We start from the raw sequence: 21,623 nt of genomic DNA, 5'->3' as shown, positions 1-21,623 counted from the left end.
TGCCAGTGAAACATGACGCGAGGCAGCAGTGTGGCCAGAACAGGTCAAGTTAAGTGACATTTTTTAGGTTTTGGAAGGATTCCTTGGGGCCAGGTGTGCTCCGGGGCCCACATGGAATTCTTGGGCCTCTCCTGCCGTGATCTTGCCTCTCACTCCCTAACCATCATTGGCTCTGAAACCACCACACCCACCGCCCCCAAAGCACTTGCTTTATGCCGGAGGCCATTCCCCCTGGACCCCCGGTTGTGTCTGGCTCCCGCCTCAATTCCCACACCCGCCCATCGGCCTGGGTGTTATTCCCGTTGGCTTTGAGCAGCAGATAGTGCAGGCAGAGTTAAATTGGGCCCGGGAGTTAAAATGGCCTAGGTTTCATGCCGAGAAGTTCGTGTGGTACTTCCGCCCTGCACCCTGCTCGCCTCAAACATGTCTAGCGTCAAAATCGGGGTTTATGGATCCAGATAGGAGAACGGCACAACACAGTGATTTTTAACGCCAAGCAAACAGTAGCCAGATTACCTGAAGTGGGTGATCTGATTTTCAAGGAGGCACAGAAGTCTTTCTTTAATCTCATTAAATCTTTCCTTCTCTTCAACTGTTACGGTTCCAATTCCGTCAGGTCTGAAAAAGAGAAGATAAGATGCCCTTTTAAATCTTGGAGGTCAAAACAGAAGCTCACAATAGGAAATGCCACCAAAGTTACACATACTCTTTGACAACAATAGGGGTGATTCTTTGATTCTGTGAAGGAGTCTCGCTCGCTAACAGAGTTTGCAACATATCAGAAATTTGGACAGATGCTCGCCACAATCTTACAACAGTTTTGATCAGAAAATTCTGGGCATGCAAGTCCAGATTTCTGATTTCCACTCTCAGTCGGCAAGGCTCCAGATCAAGAAAGCAATGTCGGAAAATTCCCCTATATTCTTTTGCCTATTTAAATTGAAGGGGAGAGGGAGAAGACTTCCCCATGAACTGAAGGGGAGAGGGAGATGAGCACCACTATGAACAGGGGGTGAAAAGGGAGAAGAAGAGTGGCTCTGTGAACTGGAGCAGGGGGGAGAGCGGGGCGAGCAAGTTCCTCTGTGTCCCTGTGACAACCATATAAAAAATATATTTATTTTATATTCATTCTCAGGATATTCTCCCCAGTCCAGCATTTATTGCTCATCCCTAGTTGCCCTGATGGCGGTTTGATACAACCGAGTGGCTTGCAAGGCCACTTCAGAGGGCAATTAAGAGCCAACCACACTGGTGTGGAACTGGACTTGCACACAGGCCAGGTCATGTGAGGGTGGCAGGTTTCCTTCCCAAAAAGACAGGTAGATGGCCTAATTATGTGTGCCACAAAGTGTTGCCAACAAACCTGCTACATATATGCTACTGGCCCAGGCAAACCTCTCGGATATACTTACAGCTCTTTCATTGTTTACAATACTCAAAGCAGGCCACACATTTCAAGCTGCAACTTACATCTTAAAAAAGGCTTCACAATCACACACACACAAAGTTCACAAAGGTATATGTTTACTATGCACTAGTTTTGGTATTAACACTCGGAGCACTGACCAATTTTTCTCTGTTACTGCATGAACCATTGCTCCCAATAGGATAAAAGATAAGGGGGGTAAAATTGAGTCCCCCCCCCCCTTTTGGGGTGCTAACTTCGCCGGGGCACTACTTTTAGCGGCCCGGAAAAATTAGTGCCCCCACGGCCGAAATTGAGTGCTAGTGCCACAAGAGGGAAGTGGGGCGCTACTGGAAGTGCCCCGCCTCCCTCTTGGGCACTGCGAGCACATCGTGCCGCGGTATTGTAGGCCTTCCTCCCCTTCTTAAAGGGGAGGGACCTTGCACAGCGCGGCCCGGGGCCCAGCTGGGCCACCGGGGATCGGAGTGCTGGCAAAAGAGCCTGGCACTCAAGAGAAGTGCCGGACTCATGGAGCGCAGCCAGAACTCTACAGGGGGGGGGGGGGAGGGGTGTGTATTGATTTCTTTGTGGGTTCAATGATGAGACATTTATGAAAGAGAATGAGTTTTAATCTAAAGTCTGTTCAACTCTTTTATACAGCTTTTACAGGAGACACGATGCTGTGATGCATCTAGAACGAAACCGAAACTCAAACTAACTGCCTTGCTTCTCTCGGTCACATGCCCTCTGCTGGTCAGGCACAAGCAATCAATACCTGCAATCATGCTGCTAAGGCATCATAATCGAACAGGCAAATACCATCTCTATTTGCTGATATCATTACATCTCCTTTCCTTAAAACAAAAGTATTTTACTTTTAACTAACAACATGTTTTCTTTGTATTTATCTGCATTTTAACTGTAACACTTAATGAACTTACATTATCATTATCATGATCAAGGTTTTTTAACCTTGCTTTGTGTGTTCACATGAAATATGTCAATACACTAGAACTTGAAGAAAGAATAAGATAACATTACTTCCTTCTATAACAATAGTCCTTAAATTTGCTCAATGAGTCTCTCAGGAGGCTTCACGTGTCTTGAGGATTTTTTGATTGATTGTCCTTGAATCTGAGTTGTTGCCTCAGATGATGTGTTCTCAGCTGTGTGATCAGGTTGTTCAACAGTATCAGTCTCTTGACCTGCTGTGGCTGGTCCCATGAGAAGATCTCGACGATTTCTTCTCAGAACAGCACCCTCATCTGTCTGAATGGTGTATGATCTTGGTTGAACTTCACTCAGGACAGTTCCCTTCTGAGTCCATGTGTTTGTTTTGTCTTTCAACCTTACTTGGTCACCAGTGTGGAGTTCAGGTAGGTTTTGTGTTCCTCTGTCATAGTAGTACTTTTGCTTTTCTTTCTGTTGTTCTTTGAACTTCCTCACTTTCTCCCCCTCTTTTGTTTTCAGGAGGTTCTCCGGGATGGGTAGGTTTGACCTTAGCCGACGTCCCATCAGGAGTTGGGCTGGTGACATACCACACTCGAGCGGCATTGTGCGGTATACAAGCATGCTCTGGTAGAAGTCAGTTCCACTGTCTTTTGCCTTGTACTTCAGTCTTTTCACTGTGTTTGCGGGCTCTCCTGGGTCAACAGCTCTGGACAACGTGTCTGCTGTATACATCAGCTTACCCGGTGTGTACGCAACATTCAGTTCATCATAGACTGTCTCTCCTTCGCTTTCCACAATGAGGACTCTCTTTACCAGGTTCAGTCTCTCACAGGCTTTTAAACCTAGTATGGCTTGCACCTCCTTTGGCACCACGATTAATGCTAACGTGTGCCCTCTGTCCTTGTGTGTTACTTTGACAATGCATCTTCCTTTCACTGGTATATCAGTACCTGAGTATCCTGTCACTTTCACTTTTATTCCATGTATCTGGTCTGGGTCTAATTTTCTTAAAATCAGTCTCTGATATCACATTAACTTGTGCTCCAGTATCCAATTTAAATGGAATGTGTATGTCATTCACTTTTAGTGTCAACATCCAGTCTCTTTCTTCTTGTTTGTTTTCAGACACAACATCTACATAGAACTCCTCTATGTCGCTTTCATCTACTGCATGGACCTTGCTTTGTTGCATTTGGTTCTTACAGCAACGGGCATAATGGTTGTTTTTGTTGCAACTATTGCATTTTTTACCATATGCTGGACACTTTTTTGGTGGATGCTGTGTACCGCATCGACTACATGTCTTTCGATTGTCCCTTTCATTTTCGTTCGCTGGCCACGCCTCTTTTTTCACATTGGCGCTCTTTTTGTTAAACGGTTTGTATCCGTTCTTTCTCACTGCATCCACGTTGCAGCTATTGTCACTGAACAGCTCCTTTGCCTGCGACTTCACAGTCTCTGTAGCCCTACACAGTGCTATGGCTTTTCCCAGGTCTAGATCTTGCTCTCTTAGCAGTCTTTCCCTTAGACCATTATCTGGAATACCACACACCAGTCTGTCTTTTATCAGCGAGTCTGTCAGTCCCCCAAATTCACACAATTTGCTTCTGTTTCTCAGTTCAGTCACATACTGATCAATAGTCTCACCCGTTTTCTGTACACATGTGAAAAATCTGTGCCTCTGAAACGTCACATTACGTTTAGGTATGCAGTAGGCCTCAAACTTTTCCATTATTTTATCTAGCTTCATTTTGTCTCCATTAGCAGCGAATGTGAAATTATTATACACCTCCAGCGCTTCATCACCCACGACATGTAAGAACAGTGACGATTTCCTTTTATTACTTTTCTCGTCAGCTCCGATTGCTGATAAATACAACCCCACACGTTGTTTGAACCTTCTCCAATTTTCAGCCACATTACCTGTCAACTGAAGCGTCGCTGGTGGGAGTAAACCTTCCATTTTTCACTTCGTTAGCTATTCTCTAATGGTAAGCAACGATGTTCACTTTTGGCTTGCTAATCTGTGGAGAGCTGATTTCACTTTAGATTTTTCCTCTTCATCTCTTTCAATCACTTCTGACACCATGTATTGATTTCTTTGTGGATTCAATGAGGAGACATTTATGAAAGAGAATGAGTTTTAATCTAAAGTCTGTTCAACTCTTTTATACAGCTTTTACAGGAGACACGATGCTGTGATGCATCTAGAATGAAACCGAAACTCAAACTAACTGCCTTGCTTCTCCCGGTCACATGCCCTCTGCTGGTCAGGCACAAGCAATCAATACCTGCAATCATGCTGCTAAGGCATCATAATCGAACAGGCAAATACCATCTCTATTTGCTGATATCATTACAGGGTGGGGGGGTTAGGAGGCCGAGGACAGCAGCAGAGGCAGGTGCTGGCAGGCGGACAGCAACAAAAATGGCTGCCCGGCACCTTGCCTTTAAATAGCGCTGCCCCGGCCGCAGGTGACTAATTTAAGTTTGTATGCAATATAGCTTGATTTTATTTATAAATTTGGTTTGGAATGTGTATTTTGTGCTGGCTTTTATTTTTACATTGTGGCCAAGAGGACAATGTGATGGTCAATGACAGAGGGAAGGTAAGGAGTGCGAGACTGTTGGTGAATGGGGAATTGGGGTCGAGGTTACTGGTATCGCACCTGAATTAGTGCTTCACGTACAGCCTGGGCAGAAAGGGGCTGTCTAGGTTGCAGCCACCCTTCCTCTTCCACCTCCTCCTCGTGCTCCTGCTCCTCAGCTTCTCGCCTGATAGCTGGTGACAAGGGCTGTTCCCTCATGATGGCCAGGTTGTGCAGCAGGCAGCAGACCACCACAAATCTAGATAGCCGCTCAGCCGAGTATTGCAGGGCTCCTCCAGAGCGGTCTAGGCAGCTGAATCGTTGCTTCAGCACAACAATGGTCTGTTCTATCACATTTCTTGTGCAGCATGGCTCTCATTTAATTCATGCTGCGCACGTGTGCGTGGGTTGTGAACCGGAGTCATGAGTCATGTCATCAGCAGATAGCCCTTGTCGCCCAGTAGCCACCCTTTGGTTTGCCTGGTGGCTGAAATGCAGCTGGCACAGCAGACTGCCAAAGAATAGAGGCATCATGACTGCTGCCAGGATACTGAGCACTGACCTGCATGATTCGCTGCCTATGGTCACACACCAGCTGGACATTGAGGGAGTGGAATCCCTTTCAGATCCGGTACATGGCAGAGTTGCCATGCGGCTCCCATAAAGCAAGGTGCATGCAGTCAATGGCACCCTGCACCATGTGGAAGCCTGGAAACCTTGCAAACCCTCGTGCTCACTCTGCCTGCTTCTCTCTGGCAAGAGGGAATTAAATGAAGTTATCCCACTTTGAATAGAGAGCCTCAGTGTCCCTTATGCAACAGTGGACGGCAAACTGTGAGATGTTGCAAATATCTCCAGCTCCAGCCTGGAAGGAGCCCGACGCATAAAAGTTCATCGCCACGGTCACTTTCACAGCCACTAGCAATGCGGTCCTCGCCCTGCTCTGAGGTTGGAGTTGTGGCTGCAGCAGTTGGCAGATTTCAGTGACCATCTCCTTAGTGAAGCGCAGACATCTCAAACATTGGTTGTCGCTGAGGTTCAGGAATTGTTCCCTGAACACCCTGGGTGGATATGGCCTCCTGCGGAGAGCCCATCTCCCCCTCCTCCTCCTCCTTCTTCTAGCAGCTTGTCCTGCTCTGCGTGGTCTCTGATCATTCTCCCAGTCATGCTCGATTCCAAGAGGAAGGCCTACGAGTGCACCCATGTCTGGGAGCAACTGGTTTGTGTAGCAGCCTTGAAGTCAGCAAAAAGTACTTTAGCACCTGCCACACCACTCTCTGTAGACTTTTGAAACTTGAAACAACTATGGAACATGTAGAATTGTAGCAACAGCCAGAAGAAATCATCCAACAACTAATCTGTAAGTAGTTGATGATCCCTTTAAATAGTGCTGGTCCTTCCTGCTGTTTAATGCATGTTCAACTGTGCGAGGTTAAGCGAGGGCGTCAGCTGGAGTGTGGAGCTCCAAAATGGCAGCGCTGGCATCAAATCAGCATTGCACGCTGATTGACGTCATGAGTTGCCTGCTTTGCATACTTCCAGCAGACGTTAAGTGCGCAGATGCCATTTTGGAACCCTAAGGGCACTTGTAGCACCAGCCCAATTTCATCCCCTACATCTCTTCAAAAAAAATCAGCCTAACTAGCTGCTTCCCTCACAAGCATCACAATATAAAGCACATTGAGAAATGCAGCCTCACTAACATGGGTCACAAGGACATCAGGATGGAACTTAGTTGGATCACGTTAATATGCAGGGCAGATCAAGGACAATTTGGGCACAAGCCACAAATGGTCTTCAGTGGTCATGAAGACTGATCACTTTTTTTTTTGAGCTGGGCTTAATCTTGTGCTGTGACAGAAATGTAAAATGAGCAAGTGCTGGGTATCTTAATTGCAGCATCTTTAAAAGGTCAATACAACTTGAAATCTATGGATTGTGTTCACTTAGAAATTATACCTCACATTTCAGACTGGAAAACAGGAACAGAAACAAGAGCGAGCCCTCTTCCTTTGCGAATTAGCCAGGGTTTTATCCAGCCGAATCTCACTTCATGCTGCATTTAATTTTCTGCTGCGTTAAGTGTTCACATGCGGTTTTACAATCAATGACTGCAGATTGCTAATAAACTGAGGAGGTTTCCTACCAATTCAGAAGGGGACAGTAATCCACGCTGAAGAAAAAGGAAGCTGAATTTTTATCCTTTCCTAAGAAGAGGCCGCTCCACACTGGCATTGTTAGTTAAGAGGTGCAATGTTGCCTGGAGATTTTCTGGCCATTCGTACACAGTGAAAAGTAAATCCCTTTTCAGGCGCCCTTAAAGTGGAAGCTGTACGTGTTCCGCTCGTTCATCCTCCCATCCAGCAACCCGCTGTGAAACAAACCCCTCCAAATCCTGAGTCACTCTACTGCTCTCCAAAGCTTGGAAACAACAGAATGGCAGCACAATGCACACGGGTCAACAAGGCTCCACTTGCTTTTAGTTTTCTTTCTTTCACAAACAAATTCAGACATGGACTATGGATTAGGAATGGCTTGCAATACAAAATTGAGCATAATAGCTCATTTCTTAAAGACATGGGATCTCTATGAAAGTGTGTAGCAAAGGTTAAAGGTCACAACAGAACTTCTGTCAGTCTGTTTTTTCCAGTACACTGCAAGCTTTCTAAAACACACCATCAAATTGTTCCCAATTCCCACTTTTAATGCTGCAGTGTAACTTTATTTCATCAGTCTGCATGGAATAGTGATTGACAGTGATGCTTCAATTAAATTTGGAGGTGTGTTAAACTTTAGGGAAGTAACTTCTGCAAGAAGACAGAAAGACAGAAAAACATGAACAATTAATCTAAAGTCATTATGAAAACCTTCACTAAGTGGAAAGAAAAAACCTCAGTACAGTCGGCACATCTGAGTTTTGCTAATGAGCTTTTGCTACTTTAAACCAAAATGTTTGATAATTTGACTTTTAAAATTCCAGAAGTAACCCTGACTATAAGATGACAGATAGTTGGTAAAATACAATAGTGAAATTCTGAACATTACTACTGAACATACAAAACAACATCAACTTGCATTTATATAGCACCTTTAGTGTAGTAAAACGTCCCAAGGTGCTTCACAGGAGCGTTATCAAACAAAATTTGACACCAAGCCACATAAGGAGATATTAGGACAGATGACCAAAAGCTTTGTCAAAGAGGTAGGTTTTAAGGAGCATCTTAAAGGAAGAAAGGTAGAGAGGCGGAGAGGTTTAGGGAGGGAATTCCAGAGCTTAGGGCCTTTGCAGCTGAAGGCACAGCCGCCAATGGTGGAGCGATTAAAATTGGGGATACGCAAGAGGCCAGAATTGGAACACGCAGTACTAATTATATGAACCACATTCGTAACTCTTACAATTTTGGAGAACTGTTTTCTTGCCAGTTTTCTGCCCCCCTGAAGCTATCGACTCCTTTGTGGAATACATGGGTGCTGAGTGCTTTCCAGTATTTCAGCCAAGCAGCCATTTTCTGAAAGTGAGCGTCAGTGATGTGTTCAATCAGAGATATGATAGTCAAACCTCATCTATCCTCACCGAGCGCCCACACATGAGCAGTCAGGAGCAAGAACCTTGGCAGATTTTCCCTACCTTGGGGCTCTAAGGCCAGTTGTAAAGAAAGAAAGACAGATTTGTATTTATAAAGCACCTTTCATGACCTCAGGACATCCCAAAGGCTTCACAGTCAATGAAGTACTTTTGAAATGTAGTCACTGTTGTAATGCAGGAAACATGGCAGCCAATTTGCACACAGAAAGCTCCCACAAACAACAATGAGGCAATGACCAGATGAGCTGTTTTGGTGATGTTGGTTGAGGAATAAACATTGGCCAGGACGACAGGGAGAATTAGATTTTGTGCTCAAATCTCTGGAGTAGGACTTGAACCAAGCCTTTCTGACTAAGAGGTGAGAGCGCTGCCACTGAGTCACATCTGGCAGTTGTAGCATTACCACTGAGTCACATCTGGCAGTTGTAGCGCTACCACTGCCGCCCTGCTGAGCTTCTGAGCGGCAACTTGCTCTCATCAGGCGTCTGCTCCAGTGCGGCGCCCTCTACAGGAGATCTGTGGCGTGTGTGAGCAGAGCAAGCAACAGCGTGGCTCTTCAACCAATCAGATTGCAGAATCCTCACTGAGACAATCAGGGGTGAATTGTATCACCCAAAAACGGGTGGATTTGGGTCAGATCAGATGTTAACATTTTAAAAATCTCTAACCTGAACCCAACCCGCCCACTTCTGGGTTTAACGGAGGTGGGACAAGGGGCGGGAAGCCAACCCACTCCCAGGAGGTGGATTGGCCATTTAAATATTTTAATGAGGCTGGCAGCCTCTGATTGGACCTGCTTTGCAGGTTTAACAATGGCTGGCCAGGTTTCCCAGGCCACGGTAAACCCGGCAGCTGAAGGGAGGTGAGGACAGCTTCAGGGAATGGTAAACGCCTTTACAGGACTGCTTGTGGGCCAGGAGGAGCAGGAGTGCTTCCCCCTAACTTTCTCTGCTATGTTTAGTTGGTAACTAGTGGGCAAGTATCACAACTTCACATCATTACATGGCTTTCAATGCTGAGACTCTCGGCGAGGTGCTTGTACAGCGAAGCTTCTGGAGGAGCAGGGAAACTTGGACAGCAAAATCCTGATTTCCGTTTTTAACTGCGCCTATGCGGACGCTGGAAGTTGCTGCCAGATTTACTCCATAATAACGGTGAGTGCTGAAATTTCTTCTGCAAAATCCGAGCCATTATACTTAACCAAATAAAATTGAACAGTTAACTGTTATTTCTCTGTAAATACCCAAATAGCAGCCAATTTATGAATCAAAAAGAATTAAACGTCAGTATGAATCTCAGACCATTGACCAAATAATTAACGTACTTTACTGTTCAGAATGAATGGGGAAGAGGGTGCTACAGCACATGGATGGTGTGCTGCACTGTGGGGTGGCAAGTTGTGAGTCTCCAATCTGTGCCGGCCAGGGGAGATGGAGAGGAGAGGCCCGAACCAAGAGGGGAAAAGTGTTGTTGGTCAAGTCACCAACAACTCACTCTCTCACATCATGAGCAGCTCCCTAATCCTGGCAGCACATCACCTGTTGCGAAATAGTGCATAAAGGAATCCAAAGAAGCTCCCGCAATGACCTAATGGGTAAAGGCACTGACTAATGTTGCAGAAAGTAATGCAGAAAAGGCAGTTTTGACTCCCAATCTAAGTCGAGTGAGCTGATATCGACCAGACAAGAGCTAGAACGCTACAACTGGCCTCAGCATCCCTGAGTTAAGGAAGGGAGAGGGGGGGGGGGCGGGATCAGTCAGGCTTCCTGCTCCCGATCTCTCTCCAGTGATTCCTGCTGGAAAGTTAACATGTGAACATCGGATCGAGCTCGAGTGGGCAGATAGCCTTCTGGCATTCGGTCCTATGCACACACATGATCCATGGCTACTTGAGTGAGATGGCGGAGTGCTGCTGCTGTTATCGAGCCATAACCCAGGAAGGGGTTAGCTCCTTCAGGAGAGAACGTTTGAAAAATAAAGGGGATCTAAAGATGAATGAACAAAAAGGGCAAAGCTATTTCAACATTAGAATATCACAACACAAAATTACCACCATCATCTGGAAAACATGAAAGCGTAGATTTTCTGATTGGCAATAACCCATTTAGCCAACACCTATCCAAAAACATAGGTTTGTTGGAGTCGACAGAAATCAACAGGCTGAGACTTTTCTTTAAGCAAAAACAAAACGTGTCTTAATTTAATCAATCTCCACAAGGTCTGAAGGCTCAGCCCCGTGCAGGGGCTATGACGGCATCACGCAACTGATGTCATGACGTCATCACATTCCCGACGCTCTTAAAGGGACCCTGCACCAATAACCCAACCCAGCATGTACATATCACAACATTGCTATACAAAGTGAATTGTGTTTAGGTACATATAACAGCATGGGCTATACATTGGGCCAGTAATTCCGGTCCCAATGCGTGAGTACAGACGGTGTACTCACGCGTGGGCCCGTTGGAAGTGCCGGATTTCAGCATGCACAGTGCATGCGCGGGAAACCGGCATTTCCTCCAAGAGGTTCAGAGGACCAACGCGTGCGCGCAGGACTCTGCGCGCACGCGTTGAACTTCCTTCTTTTTGACAGGTTTGCCCGTGTGCAAGGGCCTGAACTTTTTAGACATATAAAAAGGAGGCGTAAGGACTTGATTCTTGAAGGTAAGTGGTCTATTATTTAAAATTATAACATTTTTTCCACAGCTTTATTGTTTTTAAGGATTTACAGTAAGGTAAGTTTATTTTTAGACCCGATTTCTTAAAAAGTTATTTTTTTCAAAAATTTGATTAATTGTTTAAAAGTTTTTTAAAGTTATTTATAGTTTATTTAATTATTGGGATGTTTTTTAAAATTTTATTTAAAGTTAAACTAGTCTTTTGGGCACCTGTACTTTTCATGAGTTTGACAGTTCTTACTATCAAACTCATGAATGAAGTTTCCCCTCCCCTGATTGGCTGCACAGTGCTCACCTGATCCCAGCCGGCACATTGCACTAACTACGCTGCTGGATCAGGCAAGCACATCGCGCCGACATCTGAACCGGGCCAGTGACAGGAATTCCAAGCAGGCCCAGGCTTCAGATGTCGGTGCGCCGGGTGAGTGCACATCGGGGGCTTGCACGCGCGGCAAGCCCCCGATCCTAATTTCTGGCCCATACATTGTGTTATTGTCCCTATGTGGTCTCCGCCACATACGTCCCCCCAGAATTCACTAGTACTGGCAATGTCAGTCGTTGGGGGGGCCGGATCACACAGTTGGAACGGCTCCTCAATTCCGGGGTGGGGAAGGGGGGGTTCGTCGGAGGGACCTCGAGCGCTCGGTGGTGGATTGAGGGTGTGGAAACCGGAGGTCGGCCCCGTCTCGGGGCTGTGCCAACTCAACGGGTCGGTCCAGATCCAGGTGGGCCGGCTTGAGACGGTCCACGGAAATGCAGTCCGGCTTACTGCCGACATCCACGATGAAGGTCTTGTCCCCGGTTTCCAGGGCGCGGAATGGTCCATCGTAGGGTGGCTGAAGAGGTCCCCGGTGGGCGTCGTGGCGGACAAAAACGTACTCCGCCGCACGAAGGTCGAGCGGAACGTGGGACTGCGGGAGGCCGTGCTGCGACATGGGCACTGGAGCGAAAACCTTGGCATTGTCCAGAAGGTCGGACCGCTGACGGGCTGCGGCCCAAGATTCTGTTGCGTTGGAGATGAAATCCCCGGGAACCCGCAGCGGCTGTCCGTAGACGAGCTCGGCGGACGAGGATTGGAGGTCCTCCTTGGGAGCGGTCCTGAGTCCCAGCATGACCCACGGGAGTCTGTCGATCCAGCCGTCGTCCCGGAGGCTGGCTCGGAGCGCGGCCTTCATGGAGCGATGAAACCGTTCGCACAGCCCGTTAGCCTGAGGGTGGTAAGCTGTGGTGCGGTGGAGTTTCAACCCGATGCCTCGGACGACAGCGTTCCAGAGCTCTGACGTGAACTGGGGCCCCCGGTCGGAGGAAATGTCAGATGGGGCGCCGATCCGGGCGACCCAAGTGCTGATGAACGCCCGAGCCACATCGGCGGCCGTCGTTGAAGACAGCGGGATGGCTTCCGGCCATCGGGTGGTTCTGTCAACCATTGTGAGGAGTTGGGTGAACCCGCGGGAGGGCGGTAGGGGCCCCACCAGGTCCACGTTAACGTGGTCGAACCGCCTCTCGGGCACCGCGAAAGGCGCCAACGGGGCGTTAGTATGGCGATGTACTTTCGAGCGTTGGCATACCACGCAGGTGCTGGCCCAGTTGCAAACGTCTTTCCTGAGCCCGTGCCAGACGAACTTGGCCGCCACCAGCTTCTGTGACGGCTTCCTGCCCGGGTGGGAAAGATTATGGACGGCGTCGAATACTTGCCGTCTCCACCCTTCGGGCACGACAGGACGTGGCTGCCCAACGGAGACGTCGCACAGGAGTGTGGTGCCGGCAGCGTTGAACGCGACGTCTGCTAGTTGAAGGCCCGTGACCGCCGTCCTGTAGGCCTGGACGTCTGGGTCGGAGGCCTGGTCGGCCGCCATGTGGGTGTAGTCGATGCCGAGGTGTACGGCACTGGCGACGGCCCGGGAGAGACAGTCGGCGACGGTGTTGTCTTTCCCAGCCACATGCTGGATGTCCGTTGTAAACTCCGAGATGAAGGCCAACTGGCGTTGCTGACGGGCCAACCATGGCTCAGAGGCTTTGGCCATGGCGAAGGTCAATGGCTTGTGGTCCACGAACGCCGTGAACGGGCGGGCCTCCAGCAGGAAACGGAAGTGTCAGACGGCGAAGTAGAGGCCGAGAAGCTTGCGATCAAAGGTACTGTACTTCCGCTCGTTGGGGCGGCGCTGCCGGCTGAAGAAGGCGAGCGGCTGCCAGGCGCCATTGACCCACTGTTCGTGGACGGCACTGACCGCATACTCCGAGGCGTCAGTGGTGAGAGCGATCGGCGCATCGGGCAATGGATGCGCCAGCATGGTCGCGTTAGCCAGGGCCCTTTTCGTGTCCGTGAAAGAATTGGCCATCTCATCAGACCAGTTGACGGCGAGTTTGTCGGGCTTGCCTTTGAGGGCCTCGTAAAGGGGCCGCATAAGCTGGGCTGCTCGGGGGACGAAACGATGGTAAAAGTTCACCATGCCCAAAAACTCCTGCAGGGCCTTAACGGTGAGGGGTCGCGTGAAGTCCATCACGGCCTCCACTTTCGATGGGAGTGGCACCGCCCCATCCTTCGTGATGCGGTGCCTGAGAAAGTCGATTGAGGACAGCCCGAACTGGCACTTGGCTGGGTTGACGATTAGGCCGTGTTGGCTGAGTCGTTCGAAAAGAGTCCGGAGGTGGGACATATGTTCCATCCTGGAGGCGCTGGCAATGAGGATGTCGTCCAGGTAGACGAACAGGAACGTCAGGTCCCACAACACGGTGTCCATTAGGTGTTGAAAAGCCTGTGCGGCGTTTTTGAGGCCGAATGGCATGCGGAGAAATTCGAATAGCCCGAACGGGGTGATCACCGTGGTTTTCGGGACGTCCTGCAGCCGGACGGGGACCTGGTGATAACCCCGGACAAGGTCCACTTTCGAGAATACCACTTTCCCGGCCAGGCGGGTGGAAAAGTCCTGGATGTGTGGAATCGGCTAGCGGTCGGGGGTCGTCGCGTCGTTGAGGCGTCGGTAGTCTCCGCACAGGCGCCACCCGCCGCCTGGTTTTGGGGCAATGTGGAGGGGCGAAGCCCACGGACTGTTCGACCGGCGGATGATGCCGAGGCGCTCCATGGTGTCGAACTCGGCTTTGGCGATGGCGAGCTTCCCCGGGTCGAGGTGCCGAGCGCGGGCGTAGACGGGCGGACCGGTGGTCGAAATGTGATGTTCTACCCCGTGTTTGGTGGCGGCGGACAATAACGTGGGTTTCATAAGGTCCAGGAACTGGGCGAGGAGGCGGGAAAACTCGTCGGAGGCTGAGAGTGCACTGGACAACTGCGTCGTGCTGGACCCGCTGAGGGAACATGGGAGCGAGCTGAAGGTTTCCGCGTTGATGAGACGTCGGTTCTTGACGTCCACCAAAAGGCCATTGGCGCAGAGGAAGTCAGCACCGAGAAGGGGGGTGGTCACTTTTGCTGTGACAAAGTCCCAGGTGAACCGTTGCCCGCCAAAACAAAGTGCCACGTTCCGTTTCCCGAAGGTGCGGATGGAACTGCCATTGGCGGCTTCGAGGACGGGGCCGTGGTTCCCCCCTTGAATGTCTATGGTTGACGCAGGCAGGATGCTCACCTGGGCGCCCGTGTCGCACAGGAAGCGACGTCCGGAGTCGGTGTCTGTAATAAACAACAAACTGCCTGAACGGCCGACAGCCATGGCAGCCGACGAGTGGTCTTTAGTTTGCTTCGACGCGGGAGAACTGCACGGGGGCCGGCACTTCCTGGCTTTGGGGCCGAACTGCGCATGGTAGAAGCAGAGGCTTGAGGGTTGCTGCCGTTGGGCTGTCTCAGTGGGGGCAGGGCTCCGCGTGGTTGCGCAGTACTGTTGTCCGGCGGAGAAAAATTTGTCGGCCTCCTTGGCCAGGTCGCGGAAATCGGTAGTGGAAGAGTTGGCTAACGCCGACCGTACCTGACCTGGCAGCTGTTGGAGGAACAGTTCCTTGAAGAGGAAGCACGGTGTGTGTGTGCCCAGGAGGGCCAGCATGTGGTCCATCAGCTCCGAGGGCTTGGAGTCGCCCAGCCCGGGTAGAGAGAGAAGCCGGCGTGCGCGTTCGGCTTCGGTGAGTCCGAAAGTTCGTAAGAGGTGCGCCTTCAGCGTACCGTATTTGTTGAGCTCCGGGGGGTTTTCGAGCAGGTTCACGACTCTGGCCGCGGTGGAGCTGCCGAGAGCAGAGACGACGTAGTAGTACCTCGTGTCGTCCGCGGTGATGTCCCGGATTGCAAATTGAGCCTCGGCCTGGGCGAACCAAGCGGCAGCCTGTTGTTCCCAAAACTCGGGTAATTTGATGGAAATGGCGTTCATCGCCATTTCAGATGAGGTCTTTGGAATCGTCCAAAAGAGCAGCGGGGTCACCAATGTTGGAGTCGACAGAAATCAACAGGCTGAGACTTTTCTTTAAGCAAAAACAAAACATGTCTTACTTTAATCAATCTCCACGAGGTCTGAAGGCTCAGCCCCGTGCAGGGGCTATGACGGCATCACGCAACCGACGTCATGATGTCATGACGTTCCCGACACTCTTAAAGGGACCCTGCACCAATAACCCAACCCAGCATGTACATATCACAACATTGCTATACAAAGTGAATTGTGTTTAGGTACATATAACAGCATGGGCTATACATTGTGTTACTGTCCCTATGTGGTCTCCGCCACAGGTTGGATAATTTGTGCAGCTATGAAGATTTCAGTACTTTAAAAGGAAAATCTAGTCTTCCTCACATTAAAAAAAAATTAGTTTCAACTTATCTGTCAAAAACGACCTTAATATTTCATGACAAAAAGTAATTATTAATTTTCAACAGGTGTTGAATCTCTGACTTCAACCGTGGTGCTTGGATGAACACTGCTCAACAAATGTAGAACAATTCATGCAGATTTAGACAAACCACAGTTAACAGTCAAATCTCATCATCCTTCACACAAGGCTTCACTGCACGCATTCGAATCTCACAGCAAAGAACCAACGGTTTGGTACTGTGGCGGAGCCACTAAGGGACTCCGATCAGTTGTATATAATTCCCTTTAATAATATGTTAGCTACAGCCTGAGTCTGTATCTTTGTTTTCACTGTTTACATGTACAGAGTGCGATCACTTTAATAGCGCAGGTAAACGCGATGACGTCACGCCGTTCATCACGTGATCCCCCACCGGCGGGAAAAATGTCATGACGTCATGACGGCAGCCACGGGACTGCCCAAGCAGTCCTCGTGGAGCCTCCGAACTGACTAGACCTATATTCAGTTCTCCTGTAGTTATTATCTGTTAACTCTGTTAGTTTTCATTAAACCTCGTTCATTTGATCGCCTGAGTGGACCTCAGTCTTTTGGATAGGAACTAGACATTCCTACATTGGTGACCCCGACTTTTGCGAAAGGTTTTCGCAGAAGTTACTGAACATGGAATCGAACGCCGTTGCTTTGAAGCTACCACAGTTCTGGGAGCAACAGCCAGCCGCGTGGTTCATCCAGGCTGAAGCCCAGTTTGCAATCAGGAACATCGCTGCGGGTCAGACCCGTTACTATTACGTGGTCTCCGCCCTCGACAGCGCCACAGCCTCGCGGATCGTCAGCCTGCTTGGTAATCCACCAGAAGATCGCAAGTATGAAACGATAAGGGCGCGGTTGTTACAGGTCTTCGGGCTCACGAAGTCGGAGCGCGCCCGCTGGCTGCTCAATATGCCCGGCCTCGGGGACTCCAAGCCGTCCGAGCTCATGAGCCAAATGCTCACACTCCTGGGCTTCGAACCGGAATGCTTCCTCTTCAGGGAGCTATTCCTCAAGCCAGCTACCGGAGCAAGTTCAGGCTGCCCTAGCCAGGTCGGAAGTCACAGACTGCGCAGAGCTGGCTGCCGATGCGGACAAGATCTTCGCGGTGACACAGCAGTGCTGTGCTGCCATGAGGCGCCCATCCCCCACAGACGCAGCTCCAGCCCCTCAGCCTGCGGGGTTGTGCTTCTACCACGCCCATTTTGGCGCGAAAGCAAGATGCTGCCGCTGCAGCTTTTCGCTCAAAGAGAAAAAAACCGCAGCCACCCTGTCGAAAGAGGACTGGTTATAACGAACGCCCCGCGGCTGTGATGGCAATCGGTAATTCGGGAAAACTCCTCTTCATCAACGACTCCCTCTCTGGTCGACGTTTCCTCTGCGACACCGGGGCGCAGTGTAGCATCCTACCCGCGTCAAATCTTGATCTACAAGCCGGGGGGCACGGCCCCTCCCTCCAGGCGGCTAATGGCGGGGCCATTCGGACCTTCGGAAGCCGGCGGGTCCAGGTGTGCTTCGGTGGCCAGCGGTTTTACTGGGATTTCATCACGGCCAAAGTCTCTCAAGCCATCCTCGGGGCAGATTTTTTGTGCGCCAACGGCCTCCTGGTGGATGTACGGCACTGCCGGTTGATCAATGCGGCCACTTTTCACTCCATCCCGTGCCACCGCAGTAACACCGTGTCGCGCACTGTCTCCTGTGCGTTCCCACCTCCGGATGACTTCACTCGCCTCCTCAGAGATTTCTCAGACCTGACCAGACCCACTTTCTCTTCCACGGCCACGAAACATGGTGTCGAACATCACATCACCACTACTGGCTCCCCAGTCTACGCACGGGCCCGGCGCCTAGAACCTGGCAAGCTCGCGGCTGCGAAAGCGGAGTTCAACACGATGGAGCGGCTAAGGATTATTCGCCGGTCGAATAGTCCCTGGTCTTCGCCTCTCCACATTGTTGCGAAACCTGGCGGCGGATGGCGGCCTTGCGGCGACTACCAATGCCTGAACAACGCCACTACTCCTGATCAGTACCCGATCCCTCATATTCAGGATTTCTCGGCCCATTTGGCGGGAAATACCATATTTTCAAAAGTCGACCTTGTCCATGGCTCCCAACAGGTCCCCGTACACCCGCAAGACGTCCCAAAAACTGCAGTCATCACCTCATTCGGCCTGTTTGAATTTCTGCGGATGCTGTTTGGATTGAAGAACGCTGCACAGGCTTTCCAGCGCTTGATGGACTCCGTGCTTCGGGACCTCAAGTTTCTATTCATCTACCTCGACGACATCCTCATCGCCAGCCCTAACAAAGAGGAGCACATCTGCCATTTGCGCACCCTCTTTAGACGCCTCAGTCAATATGGCTTGATCATCAACCCGGCCAAGTGCCAGTTCGGCCTGCAGCAGATTGATTTCTTAGGCCATTGCATCACATCGGACGGCGCAATTCCCCTGCAAACGAAGGTGGAGGCAGTTACTTCGTTCCCGCGCCCGCAGTCCGTCAAGGCCCTGCAGGAGTTCCTAGGGATGGTAAATTTTTATCACCGGTTTGTCCCTAATGCAGCTCTGCTCATGCAGCCCCTGTGCGAGGCCCTCAAGGGCAAGTCCGGCAAGGATCCGATTAGCTGGACGGTCAACATGGACCCGGGCGTTCGTCGACACAAAAGGCACCTTAGCCAACACAACCATGCTGGCGCACCCGCTGCCAGGTGCCACCATCGCCCTTACCACTGACGCGTCAGACTACGCCATCGGCGCAGTGCAAGAACAGTGGGTGCATGGGACGTGGCAACCGCTGGCATTTTTCAGCCGTCAACTACGGCAAAACGAACGGAAGTACAGCACGTTCGACCGGGAGTTGATGGCCCTTTTTCTGGCCACCTGCCATTTCTGGTTCTTGCTGGAGGGACGTCCGTTCACGGCTTTTGTGGACCATAAGCCACTAACGTTCACTATGGCCAAGACCGTCGAACCGTGGTCAGCTCGGCAACAACGTCAGTTGACGTTTATCTCAGAATTCACCACTGACATTCAGCATGTGTCCGGTAAAGACAACCTGGTGGCGGATTGCCTCTCCCGCGCGACCGTTCATGCAGTCCAGCTCGGCATCGACTATGCTCTCATGGCTGCGGATCAAGCCTCCGATCCGGAAGTCCAATCTTACAGAACCAACCCCTCTAGCCTCCAAGCGGCCGACGTCAAATTCCATGCCGCGGGCACTACGCTACTCTGCGACGTCTCCGTAGGAGATCCTCGCCCTATCGTGCCGGTCGCCTGGCGCCAAAAAGTTTTTGATGCCATACACGGGTTGTCGCACCCTGGCATGAAGGCCTCGCAACGGCTGATGTTGTCCAAATTCGTGTGCGGGGCATGCACATGGATGTTCGCGACTGGGCCAACACCTGCGTGGTCTGCCAAAAAGGCCAAGGTGTAGCGTCACGTCAAGGCTCCATTGGCCACTTTCGCTGTTCCGGAACATAGGTTTGATCATGTGCATGTGGACCTGGTGGGGCAACTTCTGCCTTCGCACGGGTTTACTCATCTTCTTACAATGGTGGACCGCACCACTCGATGGCCACTTCCGCAGATGTCGCCAGGGCATTCATCTCCTCTTGGGTCGCCCGTTTCGGGGTACCGGCGGACATCTTGTCTGACCGTGGGTTGCAGTTTTCTTGTGAGCTCTGGAACGCTGTGGCTCAGGGGCTCAGCGTCAAGCTACATCGCACCACTGCCTACCATCCACAGGCGAATGGCCTGTGCGAACGATTCCACAGGTCGCTCAAAGCCGCACTGCGAGCCAGCCTTCAAGGCGCGGGCTGGGTGGACAGGCTTCCATGGGTCCTTTTGGGTCTTCGTACGGCGCCTAAAGAAGATCTTCAATCGTCCTCGGCAGAGCTCGTATATGGCCAGCCACGTGTACCAGGAGATTTCCTTCCGACTCCAACAGAGCCATGGTCCACATCCCAGCAGCTCATCAGCCATCAGGAGGCGGCCAGAAGTTTCGCTCCAGTGCCTACGTCACATCACGGCTTGCAGAGCTCCCTCGTCCCAGCTGAGCTGAAGAACGCCGACTATGTGTTTATCTGCCACGACGCGCATCGGGATCCGCTTAAACCCCCTTACACTGGTCCTTTCCGCGTGATAGAGCCGGGAGACAAAACTTTTTTGGTCGACATCGGTGGTAAACTGGACCACATTTCGGTTGACCGGTTGAAGCCGGCTCACTTGGACCTTGACCGCCCAGTCGAGATCGCACAACCGCCGAAACGTGGCCGACCGCCCACAGTCGTCGTGCCAGATCAAACGCAACCGCCCGCCAGCTCGCCCGCCATCAATCAGCTTCCACTTCAAGGCTACAGAAGTCGATCTGACAGGCTTGTCAGGCCTCCTCGCCATTTTACTTTTGCTATTAAAGACAATTCTGGGGGGGCGCATGTGGCGGAGCCACTAAGGGACTCCGATCAGTTGTATATAATTAAACGCGATGATGTCACGCCGTTCATCACGTGATCCCCCACCAGCGGGAAAAACGTGATGACGTCATGACGTCAGTCACGGGACCGCCCAAGCAGTCCTCATGGAGCCTCCGAACTGACTAGACCTATATTCGATGTTCTCCTTTAGTTATCTGTTAAACTCTGTTAGTTTTCATTAAACCTCGTTTATTTGATCGCCTGAGTGGACCTCAGTCTTTTGGATAGGAACTAGACATTCCTACAGTACAATGAAATGTCCCAATGAAGTGAAGCAAAGTCGTCTTGTCAGAAGAACTGTGGCTTAGTATCAAAGGAGGTTACACCAGTTAATTTGTTACAGTGATACAAATGTATCTTAAAGCCATGTGAACCATTGTTAGAGGCATAGGTTGTCACCTTTTAATGGCAAAATCTATCATGAATTGCATAGAAATTGTTTCTTTTTTTTTTTAATGTCATTCTGTCCGTCATTATTTGAGCTGCTTGGTCAAAGTAGACTGACAAAGTTGAAGTTAGGATGTGAAAGCAGAGCAGTGATGGGATCAGAGCAAGAGGATCTGGGTATTGTATCAAAACAATGTGAGATAAATATGAAATGAGTTAGCGAGTAGCATCTCCTTGATGTTCCTGTGTGGACAAGATGGCAGTGTGTCACCTCCCTTCAGCTCAATGACTGACATGAGATGGTAATCCCTGACTAACGTTCACTCTGCTCATGAGTTGTCAGAGCAGATTGGAGTCAGTGCTGAGATGCTGGAGGATTCTGTCGTATTCAAGCTCACTCTAGCAGGTGACAGTTCTAAGCCACAGCTGTCAAGAACCAGTTAAGGGTACGCGAGCTGACAGGTGAGAAAGGTGAGCCAGGAAGATGTCACCTCTGACGACCTGCATTTGAAACGAGTATCAGTAAATGGTTGAGAACCTGTCACTTCAGCCGCAGAGTTTGATAGCTGGTCAGACAAGTGCTGTCGTGTCACATAAGGAAGTCAAGCTTTCTGTAATGGAAACTATGAAACAAGGCTGCACTATTTACAAAGAGAAATTTATTTCAGTGCCCAGAGCACTTCGTATGTGATACTTTTAACTGGCAAATTAAACAAGGGGAATTTAAGTTGAAGTAAAGCAAGTTAGGTGAAAGAAAAGTGCCTTTCACAACCTCAGGATGTCC

At 50.2% G+C, this 21,623-nt stretch overlaps 1 protein-coding gene across 12 annotated transcripts in view; it reads right to left on the bottom strand.

Annotated features, from left to right (window-relative positions):
• The window catches only part of cadps2 (Ca++-dependent secretion activator 2), a 983,842-nt gene that overhangs the window by 212,338 nt on the left and 749,881 nt on the right, over positions 1-21,623 (bottom strand). For all 12 annotated transcript variants that reach the window (XM_086008788.1, XM_086008791.1, XM_086008779.1 and 9 more), the window contains exon 14: positions 517-618. In XM_086008788.1, coding sequence (XP_085864914.1) covers positions 517-618 — 102 coding nt within the window. The remainder of the gene's footprint in view (positions 1-516; positions 619-21,623) is intronic.

The sequence above is a fragment of the Somniosus microcephalus genome, chromosome 16, assembly GCF_052327205.1.
Source record: "Somniosus microcephalus isolate GS21.2 chromosome 16, FLI_Smic_1.0, whole genome shotgun sequence".
Classification (NCBI taxonomy): domain Eukaryota; kingdom Metazoa; phylum Chordata; class Chondrichthyes; order Squaliformes; family Somniosidae; genus Somniosus; species Somniosus microcephalus.
The sequence above is the reverse complement of the archived record's forward strand: the minus strand, read 5'-3'. Positions and strand labels throughout refer to the sequence as shown.